Here is a 22,924-nt window from a genome sequence, read left to right as displayed (position 1 = left end):
ATAGAAGATGACCATGGAATCCAGGAACTGGCCCTCTCAGGTCCATGGGCTCATTAGATGATCCGACAGTTGACTAGACCTTTCATCATTGTGCAAGGGACCTTCTAGTCCTGCCAGATCTGGGTCACATTTGTCAAAGAAGACCTTTATTGCCAGGTAGAATTGGTTGCTAGGGAGAGTGCTGTGGGGGGCACAAATATGAGGAAAGCAGATTCCTGACCCTCAAGAAATTCCCATTTTAATGGGAAGAGGCAGGAAATGATTCAACAAATATTTATCTACTGCCTGCTGTGTACCTGCTCTATACTGGGTGCTGGGATACCATAGGACCAAACTCAACATTTTTTTTCTTAGAGTTTACAATCTAGTAGGGGTAAAGACAAATAAACAATTGTAATAGTGAGGTCAGTGCCACTCTGAGGTGAGGGACAGTTAGCTCAGTCTAGAAGTTTCAGGAAAGACTTCTTAGATGAAGCAACAGCTGATCTGGGAACTGAAGGTAGAGTAGGAGTTTGTAAGTCAAGAGCCATTGAGAAGGGATAAATAATTAGAATATGCTGTAGTGAATGCCATCTTAGCTAGTCAGGGTCTAGGGGGGAACCTGAAGCTTGGGTGACCAAGAGGGGTAGGCAACGTGTTGAAGAATCTAGCTCTGCCGGTGGAAAATGTTCATTTGAGGGACTGTTCTCTACCAAAGCAGCTAACCTTCATTTTCTGTTTGGAAAGGTGATATGCTTGATCTCTTGAAATGGAGAACTCACCCTGACAAGATCACAGGCTGTCTCTCTAAATTGAAAGAAATCGATGGCTCAGAGATAGTAAAGGTATATGTTATTGTGTTGTCCCTCTCTTGGAAATTCATGAAATAGGGACTGTTTGGAGGGTAAGGACAGATGATTTTTTATTTATCAATTTACTTCTTTATCTAACAGTTTCTGCAAGATACACTGGATACCTTATTTGGAATTTTAGATGAAAATTCCCAAAAATACGGGTCTAAAGTGTTTGATTCTTTGGTGAGTTTAAATTCACTTTAATCATAGCTTAACAATTTTGTCTCTCATTCTTGACTTTCATAAGGCTGTTTTTGAAATACTCATTCAATAGTGCACGAGTCACTTAAAAAGAACCAAAAAATGTATATATGTCTTGATTTGCATTAAGTTTTACAAAGCTCAATTTTCTTTTTTAGGTTCACATAATAAATTTGCTGCAAGATAGCAAATTTCATCATTTTAAACCTGTAATGGACACTTATATTGAGAGTCACTTTGCTGGGGCACTTGCATACAGGTAAGGCCTTTATCTTGTAATTGGTTTAGAAGCAGTTTCTTCTGAGCTTTGCTAGGCAGAACCATTAGGATAAGAAAATTTAAGAAGAAGGGTTAGAAGAAATAAAGCACAACAACTGAAGTGTCTCTTGAGTCAATATCTTCCTTTCTCACACATCTTTTTTTAATGGCTGCAACTTATTTTGATTAAAAGAAAAAAAACTTTCTGAATTCTCTTCCTAAAACCTAAAATATAAAGTTTTTTTCTTCATGTCTCTATTTCACTTGATACTCTGTGGTCCAAAATATGTGGTTATTTCAGCTCAAGCCCATTTAATCACCACATGCCTGGCTGATTCTGGAAGTCTTTAAGAAAGAGATGTGAAGGGAAAGCAGCATTTGCTATCATATCTTTTTAAACTCATTCATTCATTCACTCATTCGTTTGTTAATATTTACTGAGTGCCTACTGCATGCCTAATGCATGCTGATTAATGTGAAGACCTGGTTCCTGGCCACAAGCAGTGCAGCCATGGACTCTACCCTCTGATATCAGCTGCCGTTTTAACTGCTCTTCCTTTCCTATCAGCTCAAATTATGCAAGCAAGGCTAAAGTGAACGAGTAATGACAAGCCATAGCTCGTACCTGCCTCCATGCAGCCTAGCTGATAATTGCCAGAAGGCAACAGCTTCTTTCTGTGCTATGTATAACATCTTCCCGGCCTTTGGCCCTGCTTATGCACAGCCCTGGAATGTTCCCCAAAGTTCTTTCTCCCCATTCTAATACTGTCATTGCTATTCTGCCCACGTTTTTACCTTATTGTACCTTAAGCACCTATGGCTGTGCACATGCATAATCATGTATTCCCAGCTGTGTGTTAAAAAACACTGAATCATGTTTTTGCCCTTTTCCCCCCATCATGTGATAGATAAAAGATAATAAGTAATCAAATAAGCATTCGATCCTCTTACCTTGGGTACTCCCTAAAAGGCACGTGAAGATTTATACCTCCAGCTTTTAAATGAAGGGAGTTTTTATTGAAGACTTGACCCTCTGTCAACAGGATTTTTAGAGACGGTGAATGAAATATCAGGGATAGTTGGAAACATCGGCCTGGCTCTGCCACTTGGCCTAACATGTGGGGCCCTAATATGAGGGCACTTGCCACTTGCAACTGAAATTAGCATTGGAAGCTAGAGAGGAAGGGTGTAATTTCTAACACTGGATGTTGGCCAGGAGAGCAGGATAGTCATTCCTAAGAAGACAGATGTTGCCTATGCAGTCTTCTTGGGCTGTGGATGGTCAGAAACTCACTGATATGTTATCTTCAAAAGAACATTCCTGGTAGCACCTGCCTGGTGGCCCATCCATGTATTCTTCCCTGAGTGAGAGAAAAGAGGAGCATTTTTAAAAGCTTGCTCTGTTTTCCAGAAACCAAGAACTGAGCAGAGTTAAAGGTAGCAAACCTGCAATCTTGAAAATTGGCTTTTTTTTTTTTAATTCAATTTTTGTTCCTTAAGAAAAAGAAAAGAAAACTTGGCCTTTTTTGAAATTCTCTTACAAAGGCATACTGGGGGGCGCCTGGGTGGCTCAGTCGGTTAAGCGTCCGACTTCAGCCAGGTCACGATCTCGCGGTCCGTGAGTTCGAGCCCCGCGTCGGGCTGTGCTGACAGCTCGGAGCCTGGAGCCTGTTTCAGATTCTGTGTCTCCCTCTCTCTGACCCTCCCCTGTTCATGCTCTGTCTCTCTCTGTCTCAAAAATAAATAAACGTTAAAAAAAAAATTTAAAAAAAAAAAAACAAAAAAAAAACAAAGGCATACTGGGATGGGAAGTTTTGTTCTTCCCAGAGGTCAGAGAATTGGCTTTGTAAACCCATGGGAATGTGATTCGGAGTAGGGAGATGTTCCCTTATCCTTTGCCACACCCCCCCCCCTTTTTTTAAATGTTTATTTGAGAGAGAGAGAGAGAGAGAGAGAGAGAGAGAGAGAGCGCATGCGCATGTGTGAGTGAGTGGGGGAGGGGCAGCACAGAGCTGTCAGCACAGAGCCCAACGCAGGGTTCGAATCCACGAACCATTAGATCATGACCTGAGCTGAAGTTGGACATTAAACCGAGTGAGCCACCCAGGTGCCCCTTGCCACACTCCCTTTAGCCTCCAACTGAATACTTCATCCAGCTGTTCACATGGTCACAGGTCATGGGGGAAGAAATCCCAGTTAACACTTGTTCAAGGTTGACCATGACAGCCTACTTCAACGCACTTTCTTGGCCAGAGACCTTTTCTCTGATACTTGTGTTTACCCGTTGGGAAGCTTTGCCGGAAACAGCAGGGCCAATGGGATATGTCCGTATTGAGGGAATCTCAATGGGAGGAAGTGTTTCTCTCTTAAGTTTCAAAAAGGGGTAGTGATGTTGATGTACAGATGCCTATTAAGCATTTCAACAGAAAAATATGAGAAGTGAAGGGAAAAGAATCCTCCTTATGATAAAAATGTTTGATTTCTTGGCTTTTAACTGAGAGCTAGACCAATTCTACCTTCTGTGTATTTCTCCCTGTATTTTAGAGATCTCATCAAAGTTCTCAAGTGGTATGTGGACAGGATAACAGAAGCAGAACGGCAAGAGCACATCCAGGAGGTGTTGAAGGTAATGACGTGGTGTCAATAACAGATAATGTAGTCTACCAGGGCTGTTGCACCATGATGCCTCAACTAATTGGTTTCTTCTACACAGACAGTAATTGATGATGAAGTATTGCCAGCATTTCAGTTCTTCTACACAGACAGTAATTGGTGATGATATATTACCAGCATTCCAATTCAAGGATCTTAATCGGTTTATGCTCCTCCAGAGCTGATGAAATTTGAAAGAAACTTTGCCAGGCTCGCCCACTGGATCCTGCCTGGGATTGAATTCTGAGCTCCAGGATACTTGGAGTGAAGTCTAGGAGTGGCAGGAGCGAGGTTTTATGAAAGAAGACCACAGATTAGCAATTAAGCTTGAAGTTCCTGCACCCTGGCAGAGGCCATTTGTGAACCCTTTGTCTTAAATTTTGAGATAGAATACGGTAGCTTAGCAGGGATCACAGTGAGGAAACCTGAGGTTTTACTGGGTCTCATGGTTTAATGCTGCCCACATCTCTGGGCGTTTGTGCTCAGTTGTAAACGGAGATGCTAATACTTTACTTGCAAACATGTTCATAAAGACTACAGATCTTTTTTTTTTTTCATAATTTTTGTTAATGTTTATTTGTGAGAAAGAGAGAAAGACACAGCACAAGCAGGAGAGGGGCAGAGAGAGAAGGAGACACAGAATCCTAAGCAGGTTCCAGGCTCTGAGCTCTTAACACAGAGCCCAGTGTGGGGCTCGAACCCACAAACAATGAGATCATGACCTCAGCTGAAGTTGGGTGCTCAACCAACTGAGCCACCAAGGCGCCCCAAGAATACACATTCTTAAAGGGATTGTTCAATAGCTGCTCTGAGAATCCTCCGATTTCCTGTTTGCTGAGTACCACTCTATTTGATGCAGCAGAAAAAAAAGTAGACAGGTATACATTTTTAAAAGCAAGTATTTTACTAATTATAAATTAATCACCTTGGTGTGATTGAAGGTAAGACACCAAGTGGCAAGAGTACCTGCCAGCAAAGCACAATAAATTTTCCGAAATAGACCAGCATCTCTCTGTTAACTAAATTAATAAACTATCTGAGGATCAAAAGCATTTAAGGTTCATACCTCTTGAGAATGACATAGAATTTTTAAATTATCTATACATTTTCTCTCATTAGCGTCAGCAAAAAAAAAGGCTCTTCTTCTACAAGTAAATACTGTTCAAAAATCTCAGGGGGTCTTAAGTGTTTTTAAATCAATAATTCAAAAATCTAATGATGTCCCCTGGTTTTTATGCCGTGTCATTGTTAAATACTCTTGGTTTCCTTTGAAACTAACTTTTACAAAATTTCGTTTGAAGGCACAAGAATATATTTTTAAGTACATAGTTCAATCTCGAAGGCTGTTTTCCCTTGCCACCGGTGGACAAAACGAAGAGGAATTTCGCTGCTGCATTCAGGAGCTTCTTATGTCGGTCCGTTTCTTTCTTTCTCAAGAGAGCAAAGGGTCAGGAGCATTATCTCAATCACAGGTAATTTTTTTCCATCTCTGCTGAATAAAACAGAAATGAGTCCAGTTTATTTGTTTTTACATAGCAGTGTAAGTGAATCCATAGCTCCAGTTCCTATTTGTAGCGTCAGCAATTTTGCAGACTTTTAAAGAGTCCCCTAGCTCCCGCGAACCCGCAGAGCAGAAGTTAGGCTGGCTTTCCTCCGCCTACTCTCTCTTCATGGGGCGGCTGTTGGTCTACAGCAGGCTGGGTTCAGTTCTGAGTAGACACGATGTCACCATCGGCCTTGGGGAAGGAAGTTCACTGGAGCCGATCTGGTTCTGTTGTTTACGCCAAGCCTTGCACTGCATTTTAATCTGGCAACTTGAGACTCATTATATCGCACTTGGCTAAACTGCATGTTGCTTGGTTTTATTTAACTTGACCCTAATCGTCCGGGGACTGATCTTATATGACCAGTGCTGAGGGGCGGTTGCCTAATGCTATTACCTGGAGTAGCTCTACGTGTTTTGTTTCAGAACAGGATTTATCCATTTTCCAAATAGCGTGGCCTTGAATGTGTTCTCAGCGATCATTCTCAGTATCTTACTCTACATTTTCTTAGTCCTTCTTGTACATTTTTAGTTTCTAGTGACTTGAGTAAAAACTTGTCAGATGGAGAAGCAGCCTCTTTGCTGCCATCCCCTGGAGACTAAAAATTTATAATCACTGAGTATTGGGACATAAAGTGGAAGATAGAAGACAAAACTAGATCCATCTGAGTATTCTTATAAGTTGGTGCCATTTGACATTTGGAAAGCTTTACATTTAATGGCAAAACACCAGAAATGTACCAACCCCCCAGTAATAGTACTGTGCTTTTTCTGACTTTTGGGAGACTATTCTTGTTAATCTCTTCTTTGCACAAATGGACTGATCTTACATCTGGGCAAGGGTACAATTCAGCCTCTTTTAATGACATTTTGGCCTCTGGTGCCAATGGTACAATCACTGTGCTTGAGGAACTTGCCACATCCCTCAAAGTCCAGTTGCCCGCTCGCCAAACCCTCTTTTCAGCAGTTGATATTTGAAAGGATAATCCAACAAGCCAATCGTGTATTCGTTTAGATCAAAGTTCTTAAAAGCTCACTACTTTTATAAAAGCTGTTGTATTTGAGACTATCTGCCTTAAACCTTTACCGGTTTCAGGGACAAAACTTAGCTGATTCACATCTGAAAAAATATTCTCTTACTTTTAAGATTAATCTTAAGTCACAGTTTCTCAGTGCAATGCCTTCCTAGGGACTCAAGAGGTTTATTCCTTCTCTAAAGTTAGAGAAATCTTTTTCCTTAGTTATGTTTCCGCTGCATCCTGGTAGTCACCCCAAGACGTGGGCCACTGTGGAGCAGCACGGTGAAGAGTGGGTTTCCTTTTATGTTTAACATACTGATTTGCACTGCTCTTGATTCTCTAATCCCCAATCAAGACAGTGAAACAACTTTAGTACCTCCAAAGAACCATGTTTGATTTTTCTCTTTTTTTTTTGCCCTTAGTTTTTTATTGACACAATATATAAAATGTATGTAAAGTTTCTGAATATCTTAATAAACTACTGAAGTCATTCTATTATTTTGTGTACAATCCTATACTTGTAAATTTTGATGTGATAATTTCACTTTGATGCTAAGGGAATTCATATAAAATGACGAAGTGGTTAGTTTTTTTTGTTTTTGTTTTTGTTTTTTTAAGCAAAGTGGACTTTTGTCCTCTGTGTTTTGGGAGAAAGAGGAATACTGTACACTTTTTCCCACTGTAGGTTTCCTTTTGACCCCACACCTTCTTAGCTCTCCCTTCTATGAAGGAAGGTGTTATTGATCTAACCCAGTGTGTGACATTTACATTGCTGCATAACAAATAACCATGGGCTTCATGGCTTTAAGTAACATCCAATTATTAGCTCACAGTCCTATAGATCAGAAGTTTGGTTGGAATTTTTGCTTGGGGTCTCCTACAGCCAGTATCAAGGCATTGGCCTTGGTGGCTTCTTTGGAGACTCTGGGGAGGAATTCCCTTTCCAAATCTTCCAGGCCTTTGGCAGGAATCAGTTTCCTGGTGTTTCTAAGACTGAGATTCCCATTTGCTTTCTGGCTATCAGCAAGGGGTTGGGGATGGAACGGGTTCTCTCAGCTTCTAGAGACCATACACATTCCTTGGTATTCTTCAAATACCATTCTCAAAGCCAGCAACGAAAAGTCATATCCTTCTCATGCTTCCAATCTCTCTGAGTTCTCCTACCATGAGCTAGAGAAAACTTATGCTTTAAATGCTCATGTGTAGGGATGCCTGGGTGGCTCAGTTGTTAATCATCCGACTTTGGCTTGGGTCATGATCTCGTGGTTCGTGGGTTTGAGTTCCACATCAGGCGCTGTGCTGACAGCTCAGAACCTGGAGCCTACTTAGCATTCTGTGTCTCCCTCTCTCTCTGCTCCTCCCCTGCTCACGTGCTTTCGTTCACTCTCTCTCTCCCTCTCTCTCTCTCAAAAAAAATAAACATTAAAAAAAAAATTAGGTGCTCATGTGATTAGGTCAGGCCCATATGGATAATCTCCATATTTTAAGATCAACTCATTAGTAACCTTCATTATAGCTGCACAATTCCTTTTGCCATGTAACAACATAGTCATGGGAACAACACCAGGAGACAAAGGTCTTAGGAGTCATCTTCAAATTCTGCCTATCCTGTCCAGAGCCAAGGATATCCAATGGTTTGAATTTTACTCTTAGGCTGTCTTAAAGACAAAACTCAGTTTCTATTTTGCAGTTTTGCCTGTGGGCTACAACTCAGGGCCATTTCTGTCTTCTGAAGGCAGAACAGCCATCCCAGAAAACCTTTCTGCTAGATCAGTTTACAATGCCCCACAGGCCTGGCCATCCTGGTTCCACCGGGATGATCATTTAGTTATCCTGGCCTAAGCCCAGCTCACTAATGGCTCTGTCTTTGGGAGCCCTGCCCCAACAGGATTGCCCACTCACTCAGCTCTTGGAGCTGTGGCTCTTGGTTTCTCCTTCCACAGACAGATGCCTCCACGAGAACCCCATGAGAAGAAGAATGTCAGAAGGAGTTGAGACCCAAGACTCTGCCCTAAATTCCTAATAATTGTCTTTCTCTATTTGTCTTGGCTCTCAGGAAGGTCAAAAGAAAATTATGCTTTTCTTTTTATTTGCACTAAAAAATCCTTAGCTTACATATCTTGGTACAACTGTCTTTATGCCCTTATCACAGGTTCTTGTTCCTTTATCCTTTTTTAATACATGTATCTTCACTGTGCACACATTCAAATACTTTTTTGAAGTAAAGAGCTAGATATGAAGAATTAATGGGTAAATGAAAAGATTCCTGAGGAAAATCGATGTAGTTGACTTTTCAGTTATGAGAAAGCTGGGCTCATTTTATTGTATCTTATTTTTTTAACTTCATCTGTATGACTCAGCTCTCTGCAGAGTGAAATGAAGGTTATATAAATACAGTCTTTAACAGAGAATACCAAGTCATTAATTTTAAATGTATTCAAATAAACCTATCATGTTTAAGAGTCGAGGAGAACATAGCTGTTGATTGTAGCACCTGAAGCATTTTGATGGTTCTGGCATCAGAAACAGGTCTTGGCTGTTCTAGATATTTTTGCTGCTGCTGTATAGATAAATTCCAAAACACACGAATTTGAATTTGAGTCTGTGTTTGAATCATCAGCCCATGTAGACTCGACCTACTTTCTTTTGGTGTCAGATCTCATTGGTAAGCCAGCTAGCTCTTGAGTATCAGCATATTAGAAACATGTGCCTTCTTCCCCTACTTGGTAGACTTAAGGCTGGTCGACTCTTCCTTCCATTGCCCTCCTTTTGTGGAATTTAAAAGACTCGGCTTGTTTTGATGTACAATCCTAGTCCAATTTGTGCCCCTTAGGATTTGATATTAGCATCTTTTTTTTCCTTAAAAAATGATTATCCAGTTTCTTTACTTATATAAAGAATATTGTTCTTAGTACGCAGTTCTGGGGTTACAGTAAATCTGAAAGCAACCTAAAGGTTTGTTATAATGATCTTTTCATTTTACAGGTGATAAACTAAAACCCAAGGGGCTAAAATGACTTGACCAAGGTCATAGAGTTGATTAGAGACAAAGCCAGTAGTACATATAATCTGGATCTTCTGATTCCCTGTCTTGTTTTTTTTTTCTTTAACCGTAACTTCATTCCTTTGGGGAGTCCACGTGTTTGGTTTCTTCAAGGTAAATGAGATTTATATGAGCACTTCAGAAAGCTTCTCAAAAGAGAAATGAAATAGAAGTTACTGCATTCCAGGTCTTGGTGGAGCATTCTTTCCATTTGATCGTCCTGCATTTTGCTGATTCTGTGGGATTTTTTGCCAATCATTTTGCTAATGTCAGTGATTTTCCACAGTTTCTCACTTTTATTATATGGCACCCTTGCACATTTTAAAACATTGTTCTATTTTGCCACACTTTTTTTTTTTTTTAATTTCAGTCGTTTAGCTTAGGTACCAGATACATTTTACATTCATTTTTTTAGCATTCAAAATTATTTGTCATAGTCTTAAACTCAATGACATTTTACAGCAAATTTCTCAGGGTGTATCTTGGAGTTGATATAAATTTCTTCCTTTTAAGGCTGTATTTCTGAGCTCCTTCCCAGCTGTGTACTCAGAGCTGTTGAAGCTCTTTGATGTCAGAGAAGTGGCCAACTTGGTGCAGGACACCCTGGGCAGCCTGCCTACCATCGTGCACGTGGACGACTCCCTGCAGGCCGTGAAACTGCAGTGCATCGGCAAAACCGTGGAAAGCCAGCTTTATACCAATCCAGGTAGGGTGGTGAGTCTCTTGAATGAAACCTTGTCTCTGGAAAGCTGTCACTTACTTCCGGTAGTCACAGGTCAGCAGAAGCAATTAGAAAGAGGAAACACAATTACTGTCTCAAAAGCATTGTGTATTTGGATGGTAGAATAAATGTATTAAGTAGCCAAATAGAACAGTCTGGCTATTAAAGCTTTATTTCTAGAAAGAATGAAAACCCTAATGATTAAATTACTGATTCTAATCACAAACTAGTTGGGACGTCAGGTATGCTTATTTTCTTGCCTAAGAGATTTCATTTTTTTCTTCAACAAAATTTAACATTTTATTTTGGGGATGCTTACAGGGACCTGATAGGATTCTTCTTTGTCTCTTTTGTTCTTAAAATTGTCCCTTCAATTTGTGTTCTGAATCTGAGTGAAAATTTTGATGTATTATCAGTTTTTATTTTATCCTAATAGCACGTGACCAATTACTAAATTGATTTTGTCATATCTGTTATTAAATCCCATTGCCTTTTTTCTTCTAGTTTTTCCTGAAATAAATTACCAAACTCATTTTAAAGTTTAAGAAGTTTCTGTACTATCAGCAAATAAACTTTTCAAAATTGATTCTATTGAGAGTTATCTTTCCACATGAATGCATATGTGGGTATAATATTTTTGAAATAGGGTTTCAAATATAGATAATAAAACTTTTATTACATATTTTATTGTAAAACATTTTAAACATGCAAGAATAAAATAGTATCAGATGAGTAAATCATTAATAAATCTCTTTTTTTTTTTTATCGTGCTACAAGATATAGCTCTAGTTCATTCTTGTTTACACTGTGGGATGATATTCCACTATGAATGAATTTATCATGGTTAATTTATTTTTTTCTCCTATTGATAGACTATTTGTTTTTGGTTTTTGGTTTTGTGTTTTGTTTTTTTCTCCAGAAATAACACTTAAGTAAATAAAAGAAAATTCAAACCTTCTCATTTCTCCCCAGGAAAACACATCTCATCCTGGAGAAAAGATATTTCTTGCAGTGCTTTTCAAACTTTATTCCTCAGACCCATAGAGGTTCTTCTGCAGTGATCAGGGTCTCCTCTGGGGTTGGGAACAGGGCGGTGGAGTGGAGGGGTAGAGGTCCAAACCAGGTACCTGGTATGACTAGACTACCAATTATGCTTTTTCCAAATGAAGAAAAGTTCATCCCATCTCAGAGGAATTGGTAGTTTCTGCCACATTTCTCCCTCACTGACCAGATAATTCTTTGTTCGAATAGAATCTGATACCAAAAGGGCAATACAGATAATGAAAATTGTTCTCAAACGGAAGGACATTATTTGAGAGGACTGTGTTCATTACATGCCTCTCCGGGATGTGTTCTGTCTGTGGACTCAGTGCCGTGTTGATTACTGATGCTTAGTTGGCAGTATAGAAACCAGGACTAAAAAAATACAAAGAGAAGTTGTTTCGATCCAGGAGGAAAGATATGGGTCTTTGTGGGAGGTGGTGAGATTATTTCTTGGGGTGGGGGGTGGAAGGACCCAGGAGACCCAGGAAATGTAGACCTTGGAGGGTCTGTGCTGGTGACCTTGGAGAGAGGCTCACAGCCAGTGTTGGGAGGTTGGTGACTGTCACTGTGATGCAGAGGGGGAAGAGGAGAAGACGAAACCTGCCTCTTTTGTTATGTGAGGCACTCCCCATGGAAGATGATTATGGAGAAACAACCTTCGAGAAGCAAAAGCAACTCCCGATCAGTGGAATACTTAGAAGCACATGGATGCTAGTAAGAGGAAAGATTTCCATCACTGCCCCAGGGGGTTGAAGTTTGGCTTGATGTTGAGTGATTCACCATTGGAGAAGACAGAAACTTACCACGTATAAATGGCAATGCACTTTGAGAAAAAGGCTGTCTTCATGGAAAAAAATAGCACGCTTACCTGAGAACTTCCCAAGACACAAACTATACTCTATTTAAATTACCTGGGACCCCACACTGATGGTAGGGAAACCTCGAAAGTATTTCTAGTAACTCCGAAATTCTAAATCGGAAACTATGGACTTAGTCTATGGACATAGACTTTGTATATGACAGTTCAGTAGGGCAGAAGTACCAAATTCTTCTCCTTGGACTAAATTTAAGGTGTCCACAGAGCTGCATTCCTTTGTGGAGGGTCGAGGAGAGAATCTGTTTTCTTGCCTCGTACAGTTTCTAGGGGTCACCTGCACTCCTGGGCTTTTGGTCCCTTCCTCCGTCTTTGAAGCCTGCAGTGTAGCATCTCCAGATTTCTCTCTGACTCAATTTTCTTGCCTCTTTCACCTAAGAGGACCCATGTGCTTACATTGGCCCATCCAGATAATCCAAGATAATCTCATCATCTCAAGATCCTTAATTTAATCACTTCTGTAAAGTTTGCCATTACATATTCACAGGTTCTGGGAATTAAGACATGGACATCTTTGGGAGACCACAACTCCGTCCACTCCATATGGGTAAAACAGACTCAAAACCAAGGCAATAGCTCAGCTGCATATGAGGAAAAAAAACAAAACAAAACAAAAAAAACACTTTGAAATCTAGGAGGTTTTTTTTTTTTTTTTTTAATTTATTGAAAGTTTAAAAAATGAAACTCAGGGGTGCCTAGGTGGCTCAGTTAGTTAAGCATCTGACTTTGGCTCAGGTCATGATCTCACAGTTTGCGTTGGGCTCTATGCTGACAGCTTGGAGCCTGGAGCCTGCTTCAGATTCTGTGTCTTCCTCTCTCCTTCCCCCTCACTGTTCACACTCTGTCTCTCTCTCTGTCAAAAATAAATAAAAATTAAAAAAAAATTTTTTAAATGAAACTCAGAAGTGCTGCACTTGTGTGAGTACACATACATCTTGGCCAGAAGGACGTTACAAAAGATACTTTCCTGATTTAAAATTAAAATCTACAATAGGACAAGGTAAAGTGCAGATGAGGACATTACAGGGTGTTAACAGGATACACATTCAATCAAAGATAAAGTGCTTAGTTCTTGACCATTCTTCAGATCATAGAGTATGGCAAAGACCGTTGCTACTCTGAGCTTAGTTCTAATCGGCAAAGAAATGGCTAGTAAGATAGAAGTGAGAAGAATCTGAGAATGTGACCTTATTTTCTGAGAGTTCATAGTATCCAAAGAAGGAGTCCAGAGTACAGTTGGGCCACACTTTCTTTTTTTTTTTTTTTTTTTTTTTTTTTTTTTTTTTTTTTTTTTTTTTAATTTTTTTTTCAACATTTATTTATTTTTGGGACAGAGAGAGACAGAGCATGAACAGGGGAGGGGCAGAGAGAGAGGGAGACACAGAATCGGAAACAGGCTCCAGGCTCTGAGCCATGAGCCCAGAGCCTGACGCGGGGCTCGAACTCACGGACCGCGAGATCGTGACCTGGCTGAAGTCGGACGCTTAACCGACTGCGCCACCCAGGCGCCCCTGGGCCACACTTTTGAGAAAATAAATTTCAAAACATTTTGGAAAAAAAGACCTTAAATGTTACAAACTCCCCAGAAAAGACAAAAAATTCTCACAGTTTTCTTTGTGCTAGAATCCTGCCTTAGAGTTCTCCAGAGAAACGGACCCAATAGAGGCTATGTGTGTGTGTGTGTGTACAAGGTTTCTTGTATGGGATGAGCTCAGATTATGCTGGCTGAGAATTCTGCTGTTGGTCAGCTGGAGACCTGAGGGAGCCAGTGGTGGAAGTTGCACTTCGAGTCTGAAGGTCGGAAAAGACTGACGTCTCTGCTAAAAGACGGGCAAAGAGAGCACGTTCTCCCTTATGCCTCCTTTGGTTCTATTCAGGCTTCAGCGCATTGGTTGAGGCCCACCCGCATTGAGCAGGGCAATCTGCTTTACTCAGGCTCCCAATTCAAATGTAACACCTAGGATATTGTTTAACCAAATTTCTGGGCACCCCACAGCACACTCAAGTTGACCCATAAAAACGATCACAAATCCCAAGGAGAAAAAAAGCAGAGGATGCATGCATAGGTATCAGAATGATTATAGAATACTCCTGATTGAGCTTAGATTAAAAATTAATACAGAAAAGAGATGGAAAGAGGGGACACCATAGTCAATACCAAAGACGGGTATGAGAAAACATCACGGGAAGAGTCAAGCCAGGTTGAGTTAAGGGTCCACAGACAGCCTCAGAGCTGGAGCCGTTTCATAACCAGGCAGAATTAGCCCTGTTAGTCACACCCCAAGTTCAGAGTCGAGGGCATATGGCCAAACCTGAAGGCCATAGCTAAGATTTGCAACCTACATAGATTGGCATTTGACATCTAAGTCATCTGGGGTCTAAGCAGACATATTTAATGTGTAAAAATTGAACAACTCATTTTTCCCTCTCTCTTCACAAATCTTCCTGTTTCCTGAGGGCCAGGAAAGGGTCTAAGTTTTGGAGAGGACCACTTTGGCAATAGCAGGAAGAGTAGAGCTGACGTATAGAGGTTGGGGAAGAAGGTGGAAGTGCCCCTAAAATCATAGTTTACCCTAAGTTTTATTTGTGTGAAAATCAATGTAAATGGCAAGACCCAATTTAAACTGTGTTCTTACCTTTCTGCTGAAATCTTTAAATTGACTGGCGTGAGTAAGCACATTACATGGGAATGGTTGAAAGCTGTATCTTCTCGTTTCTTACACATCACCTGTTCACATCTGCAATGGTTTTCGGGGGGGTGGGTGGGGGGGCAACGGGCTGGGATGTGTGCCTTGTATCCACTGCTACAAGCAGCTGACCAATCTGCGTTGACATATGGGAGTAGCTGTGTTCCTCTGCTGGCTCAGGGCGATCAGTGGCAGAGAGAGTCACTGCAAGCCAGACTGTGACAATGTGCTGTCTCACTTCCTGTTTAAGCCAGGTTAAAACATGGAGACACAGGGGGCTCCATTTCCGCTGCTTCTCCTATCCAGTAGACTCATGGGGCAGTTCATTCATTTATTCAACAAATGAGTATTGCAGCCAGACCCCATGCCAGGTATGATGCTAGAGATATTGTAGCTAGTGAAACATCCAGCCCCTGCCCTCAGTCTGCTGCTAGTTTACCATGAAAGCTGACTTTGAACAAGGAGTTATGATTTGATAAGATGCAGCAGTTGTGACCTGGGGAGGGAAGGAGGTCCTGTGTAGTAGGGAGGCATGAGTGAGCTTGGGGTTCATCCCACCCACACCACCTCAGTTTGTGGTCCATGTGCCGACACCACCCTCACAGTTGTATTTCTCTAGGCAACTGGATATCTCCTCTGGGCTCCAAACCTGAGTAGCCGTCTGTCCTCAGCTTCTCTACGCAGATGTCGCAGAAGCTCCTCAAACCCCTTTTCCCTCTCAGTCTGTTCCTTCTGTCTCAGTATATGGCAGCACCAACCCCTGGAGCTCTGAGCTGTCCGTGAAACCTTCCTCTTCCTTCTGCCCTTCATCTCCACCTCTCCAGAGACTATTCTTGGGCCTCTGCGGCGGCCCGTATCTGTGCCTCCCCCTGACCAGACACAGGTCCATCCCACACTGCCGCCTTGCCTGCATGCCCTCAGGCATGTCCAGACTTGCTTCCCTCTCCTTTTGCCCATCCATCTGTGCAGCCAGAGTTCCCTTCCAGAAACTCACACCCGACGATGTCATTCCCACCTCCCTTGCTCACATCCACTGATTGTGCTCTGTTTTGAGGACACAGAAGAGGATTGATCTTGCAGGCCCTGTCGCCTCACCCTCCCCACCTGCCTGGTCCCATCTCCTTGTGCTTCACTCTAGTGGAACCCACACTTTCCTGCTCCTCTCTGATCTTAGGTGATCCTTGTTCACCCTGCTGGGCTCAGCAACTCGCATCTTCTGAATCATCTCCAGTCTGCCCTGCTCACTCAGTTCTCGCTCTCATAGTCTCCTTCTCATGCCTGTTTTGCTTTCTGCTTCTTGGATCACATGTTAGGGCTGTAACTGAAAAAAGAATTGGATTTTAATTGTTTAAAGTCTGTCTTCATCCCTTGCTCCACAAGGAAAACCTCAGAGTACAGGGACTTTATCTGTCCTCATCACAATGATATTTCCAGCTCCCAGCACTGTGTCTGGTGCATAGTAGGTGCTCAGTAGAGGTTTCATGAATGAATACTATGTTCTGGGTCACACATTAGGAATCAGGATAGAGCAGCAATCGGTATTGAATAAATGATATGCATAAAAAAATCTTACTGGAAAAGCAACCTCTGAGCTAAGGATGAGCATGAATATGACAACAGAACAGCTTGGGCTGTGGGAAGCCCAGACCAGAAGCAGAACACAGTTGATAAAAGTAACAAGTGGGCATAGCATCTGTTGAGCCTTAGAAAGGGCGCCCCGTGGTGGAGGCATCCAGGGTGGGAATAAATCTGGGGAGTGAGCTCTAAAAACCACACTCAGAGATCATCTCTAGGCCTCTACTGTTGTTTTCCCTCTGTGATCCTGACATTGTCTGCATGAGAATGTAGCCCCTGTGTTGTCTGCCCTTCTTTCCATTCAGGGTCTGCCTTCCAGGGTGTGAAAGGCTCATTTGCAAGTTTTGTTGCTATCTGTGACATTAGCATTTCAGTTATTGGTGGCTCCCAGCATTTAATAGCTGCTTCTCCTCCTTCCTAGCCCCACACCCATTGGGAATTACTAATGGGAGCTGGCTTTATCCACTCACGTGTGTACTGGCAAAATAAAAAGTAAATGAGAGTCACTCCTTTATACACTCCACGAGATACATAACACAGTGAGCTGTGTCTGAGATGTAGAATGTGAGGGTGTCGACACTTTCAAGGACAGAAACTGCATAACAGGTTCTTTTGCTAAATGTATGGGAAGTGAGTGTTTGTTCAACTGCAGGTTTTCTTTTTTTCTTGGGTCCTGCTTGATGAGTCCAAGTGTTTCCTTTTAAAGGTAAGAATTAGCATTTTAACCAGTCAGCGAGTTTGGCATTTCCCCACCAATTGTATCATTTGCATTGGCTGACATTGCCCTAGTATGGAGAAAAAGCAAATCTGCAATGTAGGTAGTCCTATATTTCTTTTTATGCACAACCACACACGAATTATTTGTCTACCTGCCTCGCTTTTTTGCAGTTGGTATTCTCTTAACAGTTGGTTGCAAATTGAATTTTTAGAAATCAAATTGTGCTACCTGCAGGAACATACCAGATAAGCTTTATCTTCTGTTCTAATTAATCATCACGAGGCAGTGACTCCTGTCATGTAATTTGTTAGTTTCTTTTTCTTGGTTCTTTTTGTCAAGTAATTGATTTATAAATAAGTATTTAAGTTTCCTGGTAAGGCTTAAAGGCTTTAAAGGAAGCCTGCAGTGCATTATTTTACAAGTTTGGAGTTTAATGTTCTGTGTTGCTGAAAGTGAAGAATGGCTATGCCTTGTGTGGTTTGTTGTGATGGTAAACCTATGGCACCAAACCTGCTTGTGTTGATAAACCAATCATGCAAACACTGATAATGGTGCTTTCCCAGCTGTGAATATTTTGCATGCTCTCTGATTTTTATTAGGATAAAGAATCATATTCTTTATGACATATGATATATCTTATACTGACTAGGAAAGAATCCACTACAGTGCTGAATTGAGTTGATGAAGTTGGCCATCCCTGCCTTAATTTTGCTCTTGGGGAGAAAGCTTTCAATCTTTCACTGTTAACTATTACGTTAGCTAAAGGTAGGCATTATAATGCTCGTTATCAATTTGAGAAAATTATCTTCTATTCTTAGCTTCCTGACACTTTTTATCATGAATGGATGCTGAGTTTTGCTCATTTTCTCTACATATGTTAATATGTTGAATTAATGTTGATTGACTTTCAGATATTATACCAAATTTGCCTTAATGATAAATCCTATTTGATCATAGGATATGATCATTTATTTGATCATTTATATATATATAAAACTAGATAACTAGATTTATTTTGCTAAAATTTTATAAAGATTTTTGCATCTATGTTCATGAGAGATAGCAATCTATAGTTTTCTTGTAATATCTTTGACTAATTTTGGCATCAATAATACTGGCCTCAAAGAGTTAGTTGTGTTCCCTGTTTATTTTCTGGGAGAATTTTTGTAGACTTTGATTTGATTTTTTTCCATAATGCTTTATAGAATTCATAGAAGCCATCTGGGCCTGGAATTTTTCTTGTGGGAAGTTTCTGATCTATGAGTTCAATTTCTTTACTAAGTATAGAGTTATTTAGGTTGTCCATTGTTTCTTGAGTTAGTTAAGTTGAATTATTTGTGCAACTATTTATAAGATACATGAGTTTTAATAAATCAGGAATAATCTTTCGAAATTGCTGCAGAGGTGACATCATTTAGAAAACCAAGACGATCAGGGCACCTGGGTGGCTCAGTCGGTTAAGCATCTGACTTTGGCTCAGGTCACGATCTTGCAGTTTGTGAGTTCAAGTCCCACGTCTGGCTTTGTGCTGACAGCTCAGAGCCTGGAGCCTGCTTCAAATTCTGTGTCTCCCTCTCTCTCACCCCTCCCGCACTCACACTCTGTCTCTGTCTCTCTCTCTCTCTAAAATAAACAAACATTTTAAAAAATTAAAAAAGAAAAAGAAAATCAAGCAGATCAGGGAAAGGAGCTAGGGCATTTGCAAGTGGGCATATCCATAAATAATATGACAATTACAGTCTTAACAATAGTTTTTTGCTTATGACATCCTGTTGAAAAGTAAACACTTGGGGCACCTGGGTGGCTCAGTCGGTTGAGCGGCTGACTTCGGCTCAGGTCACGATCTCGCGGTCCGTGAGTTCGAGCCCCGCGTCGGGCTCTGTGCTGACAGCTCAGAGCCTGGAGCCTGTTTCGGATTCTGTGTCTCCCTCTCTCTGACCCTCCCCCGTTCATGCTCTGTCTCTCTCTGTCTCAAAAATAAATAAACGTTAAAAAAAAAAAAAAAGTAAACACTCAGGACAATAAGCATACTTGTTACTTTTTCAAAAGATTGAAATATATACTGCATAAGTCAGTTACGTTACTGTTTCAAATACTTATTTAATGACAAATTAGGGATAAATATAAGACTTCCAATTGATAGAGAAATGATCCTTATACAGTCAAAATTCTTTATTTATGGATTTCCTTATTAAAATGTGTTTGTGACCTCAAAATCAATACTTGTGACCCTCTCACGTTCATTCGTGGACTTGCACAAAGCAGTGAAATATTTGAGTAGCAGAATACACAGATTCCCAGCTGAGCTCAAACACTGCAATGCTCTGCATTCCCTTCCACTCTCATGCTCGTCCAACTAGAGGATGGAGCAGTAGGGGGCAGTGCAGCTCAGTGCAAGAAGCTCATCTCCGGGGCCAGCTGCTAGAGTTTGAATCCCAACTCTGGCCCTTCTTCGTGGGGTAGCCTCAGGCAAGTCACTTAGCACCTCTAAACCTCGTGTTCTCTTTTATCAAATAAAGAAAATAGAATCTACCTGGATGAGTTGTTTTTAGGATTTAATATTGTTACCTATGTGGGATATGCATCCTATATTATACACACATATACTTCCCCTAGGAGAAATGATTAGTTATTTGCCATTTCATGGTTTTCCAGTGACTTGTTCCAACTTAAAACTACCATGAATAACAAGAATCGATTGTACTTACTTTTCTCCCCTGGTGAAAGTATACAAGTATGATTTTCAGATGTTTAACAAACCTTGCTTTTAAGATAAACACTACCTGGTCATGAAGTAATAATATGTATTTTACATATTGCTAGAAATGATCTGCCAAAGGTGTGAAAAGGGTTTTTGTATCTGTGGTCGGTAAGGGAATTTTTAATTTTTTTAATGTTTATTTATTTTTGAGAGAGATAGAAACAGAGTGTGAGCAGGGGAGGGGCAGAGAGAGGAGGAGACACAGAATCCGAAGCAGGCTCCAGGCTCTGAGCTGTCAGCACAGAGCCCGACATGGGGCTCAAACTCACGGACCACAAGATCACGACCTGAGCTAAAGTCGGCTGCCTAACCAAATGAGCCACCCAGGTGCCCCAAGGAATTTTTTTTTAAATGTGTAATCTCCCAAGTTTATGAGCCTGGGAGAAGAGATGACAAGGCATAAATCTCAACAGTTTTGACAAAGATGAGTGGCAGCTGACAGCAGACGAGAGAAGGCTGATGCACACAGGTGTGTGGTGTTGGAGTGGTGCCAAGAACAGGCTACTTTACACCACAGATCCGCAGACGGCACGGAGCTGTTTCAGAAAGGATCAAGAATTGAAAATAGCAGGTATTCAGGAGCACCTGACTGGCTTAGTCAGAAGAGCAGGTGACTCATGATCTCAAGGTCGTGAGTTCGAGCCCCATGTTGGATACAGAGATTATGAAAAATAAATAAACTTTACAAAAAACGAAGAAAAATAAAAAGAAAATACAAGGTATCTGAAAATTAAGGGTGCTAGAAATAAAAAAAAATTGAATAAAAAGTCCTTAGACAGAATAGTCAATGTAGCCAAAAATGGAAAGCTTACCCTCTAAAGAAAGTGAATGAGATGTGCCTAGATTCAGGAGTTCAGAGCCTGCTAAATTTGAGAATGAGGCTCCACACCATAAACAGGGCCTCACAATTAAACAAAGAGACCCTCACCTGCCCCTTCTTTTCCTGATTTCAAGTTACTAGAAGATGATGGTTTCATGCTCCCCAGAGAGGAGTTTGGCAGATTCCTCTGTAGAGAAACTGACAAGCCCAAGAAAAGGCATCTTGGATTCTGAAATTTGAGGGTCCCCTGATGAAACATCTGGATGCCTTCCCTCCTTGCTGTGAAGCTTCACCAGTTTACAAGCTTGCCGAGGCACTGTTGTGGGTCCCCCCCACCCAGTTAGCATGTTAGTGACTTGCTTGTAAAGACAGACAGCAATCAACAGATACTGTACGAAAACCTTAAATGTGAAAGCAGAAGCCAAAATGAACAAACAGAAAAAAGAACTTGAAAGAAAAAGATAATTCAAGGAGAAAAAGAAATCACAAAATTGTCTCCCAACTAACCCAGAAAGAGAAAATAGTGCATCCGTGAAACAAGAATGAAACCTTCTGTAAAAAGAAATAAAGAAGGAATAATAAACAGGAAAGGCTGCATAATAAAAATTCAATACCTCTTTGAAAATTATTGGGAATTTCATCATGGGAGCAGCCGAGCATGAAACCAAGTGTGGGGCCCTTCTGAGCACAAGGAGCTGTGTGGTGGCCCAGGTGGAAATAAGAACGAACTCTTGGAGATTAAATATAGGGTAGCAAAAACAAGAAAATTGAATAGAAGAGTTGGAAGATAAAGAAGTTGGGCAAAAAGATGGGAAAAAAAAATCAAGAAAAGATATTTTAAGAGATTCGTGATGTCAGTGTAGTCAGAGTTCCAGACTGAGGACAGAAGAAATAGAGAAAAGGAAATAATGCTGGAAGTACTTCAAGGCAAGATCCCAGCGCTGAAGGACATGAGTTTTTGTAGGTTTCAACGGCCAAAGCAAGGCACGTGGTCATGAAAATTTGAATTACCAGGAATAATTTCCTGAAAGCTTTTAAAGAGAGATAAACAAAAGTAAAACAAAAACTTGGTCATGTGCAAAGCACTGGAAATCAGAATGGCAGCAAATGCAAAATGTTAATTTAGCCAGAAATTGTGACAAAAAAATTTTTTTTTTCCGAGACTGGGGAGAAGACAAGAGGGTAAGAAAAGCTAAATTTTCACCTACTATAGTAAGAAGTCACTGGATGGTCAGTCTCAATGAAAAATCAGAAAATGGCCAGATAAGCATGCCATTTAGATATTTGGAGGTAAAACAGACAATTTAAAAAAATAACCTATTTTCAGTATAAGAGTCAAAGACTTCTTGAGTGCAGGAATCATGGATTAGGGAAATGGACTACTTTTTTTCCAATACCAATTATGTAGCTTTTCACTATGTGTTAATCGTTTAACCAGTACAGTTAGAGTAGGTATGGGTGTGTACAAGGTTGGCATGGGCCTCCATAGATGTGACACTAATGCTTCTGTTCTCTCCAGATTCCAGGTACATTCTCCTGCCTGTCGTGTTACATCACCTCCACATGCACCTGCAAGAACAGAAGGACCTGATCATGTGTGCACGAATCCTTAGCAACGTATTTTGTCTCATCAAGAAAAATAGCTCAGTGAGTAAATACAGATCATAGTATGTAGTTCCCATCAAATGGCTTCTGGAAATAAAAACTCTCAAGTTTTCAGAGAAACCACACTGAAGAATAACCCTCTGAGACTCTCACTTTTATTTCCAGCTGGGTTGGACATTTTGCTATTCTTCTGAAATATTTTTTTTAACCTTGTGAGATTGCTGTAACCCCAAATAACCTCCTCAACTTGTATTTCAAGAAAGAACTGAATACCCAGTGAGAAAAATTAGAAATCTCAAAGCCTCCCACATGTGTCTTTAATCTTGATATGATGAATACTCTGTGGCAAGAATAAATTACTGCCTGTAAAGTGAAGTCTTTTGGGGCCCGTTCTGTGGAAGGCTGCATGGTAATGCTCAGAGCTTGGCCATGGCCCTTGGGCCCATGGCCCTTGGGTCCCACAGAAATCGTAGAAGCAGAGGAAGGGCCCAGGAGACCAAGGATGTCTTGCACTACAGTCATTACCCAGCCCCAACAATAATACTGAATTGTCAGGGGCTTTGGGAATTC

General features: G+C 40.9%; 1 protein-coding gene across 7 annotated transcripts in view; it reads left to right on the top strand.

The window, feature by feature from the left end:
• DOCK4 (dedicator of cytokinesis 4) overlaps positions 1-22,924 on the top strand; it is a 433,703-nt gene that overhangs the window by 295,258 nt on the left and 115,521 nt on the right. For all 7 annotated transcript variants that reach the window (XM_030308249.1, XM_030308247.1, XM_030308245.1 and 4 more), the window contains 7 exons: positions 727-824; positions 933-1,016; positions 1,193-1,293; positions 3,837-3,918; positions 5,246-5,416; positions 10,063-10,255; positions 22,269-22,396. In XM_030308249.1, the coding sequence (XP_030164109.1) occupies positions 727-824; positions 933-1,016; positions 1,193-1,293; positions 3,837-3,918; positions 5,246-5,416; positions 10,063-10,255; positions 22,269-22,396 (857 nt within the window). The remainder of the gene's footprint in view (positions 1-726; positions 825-932; positions 1,017-1,192; positions 1,294-3,836; positions 3,919-5,245; positions 5,417-10,062; positions 10,256-22,268; positions 22,397-22,924) is intronic.

Source organism: Lynx canadensis, chromosome A2, assembly GCF_007474595.2.
Source record: "Lynx canadensis isolate LIC74 chromosome A2, mLynCan4.pri.v2, whole genome shotgun sequence".
In the NCBI taxonomy this organism is placed as follows: Eukaryota; Metazoa; Chordata; class Mammalia; order Carnivora; family Felidae; genus Lynx; species Lynx canadensis.
Note: the sequence above shows the minus strand (reverse complement) of the source record. Positions and strands in the feature narration are given on the sequence as shown.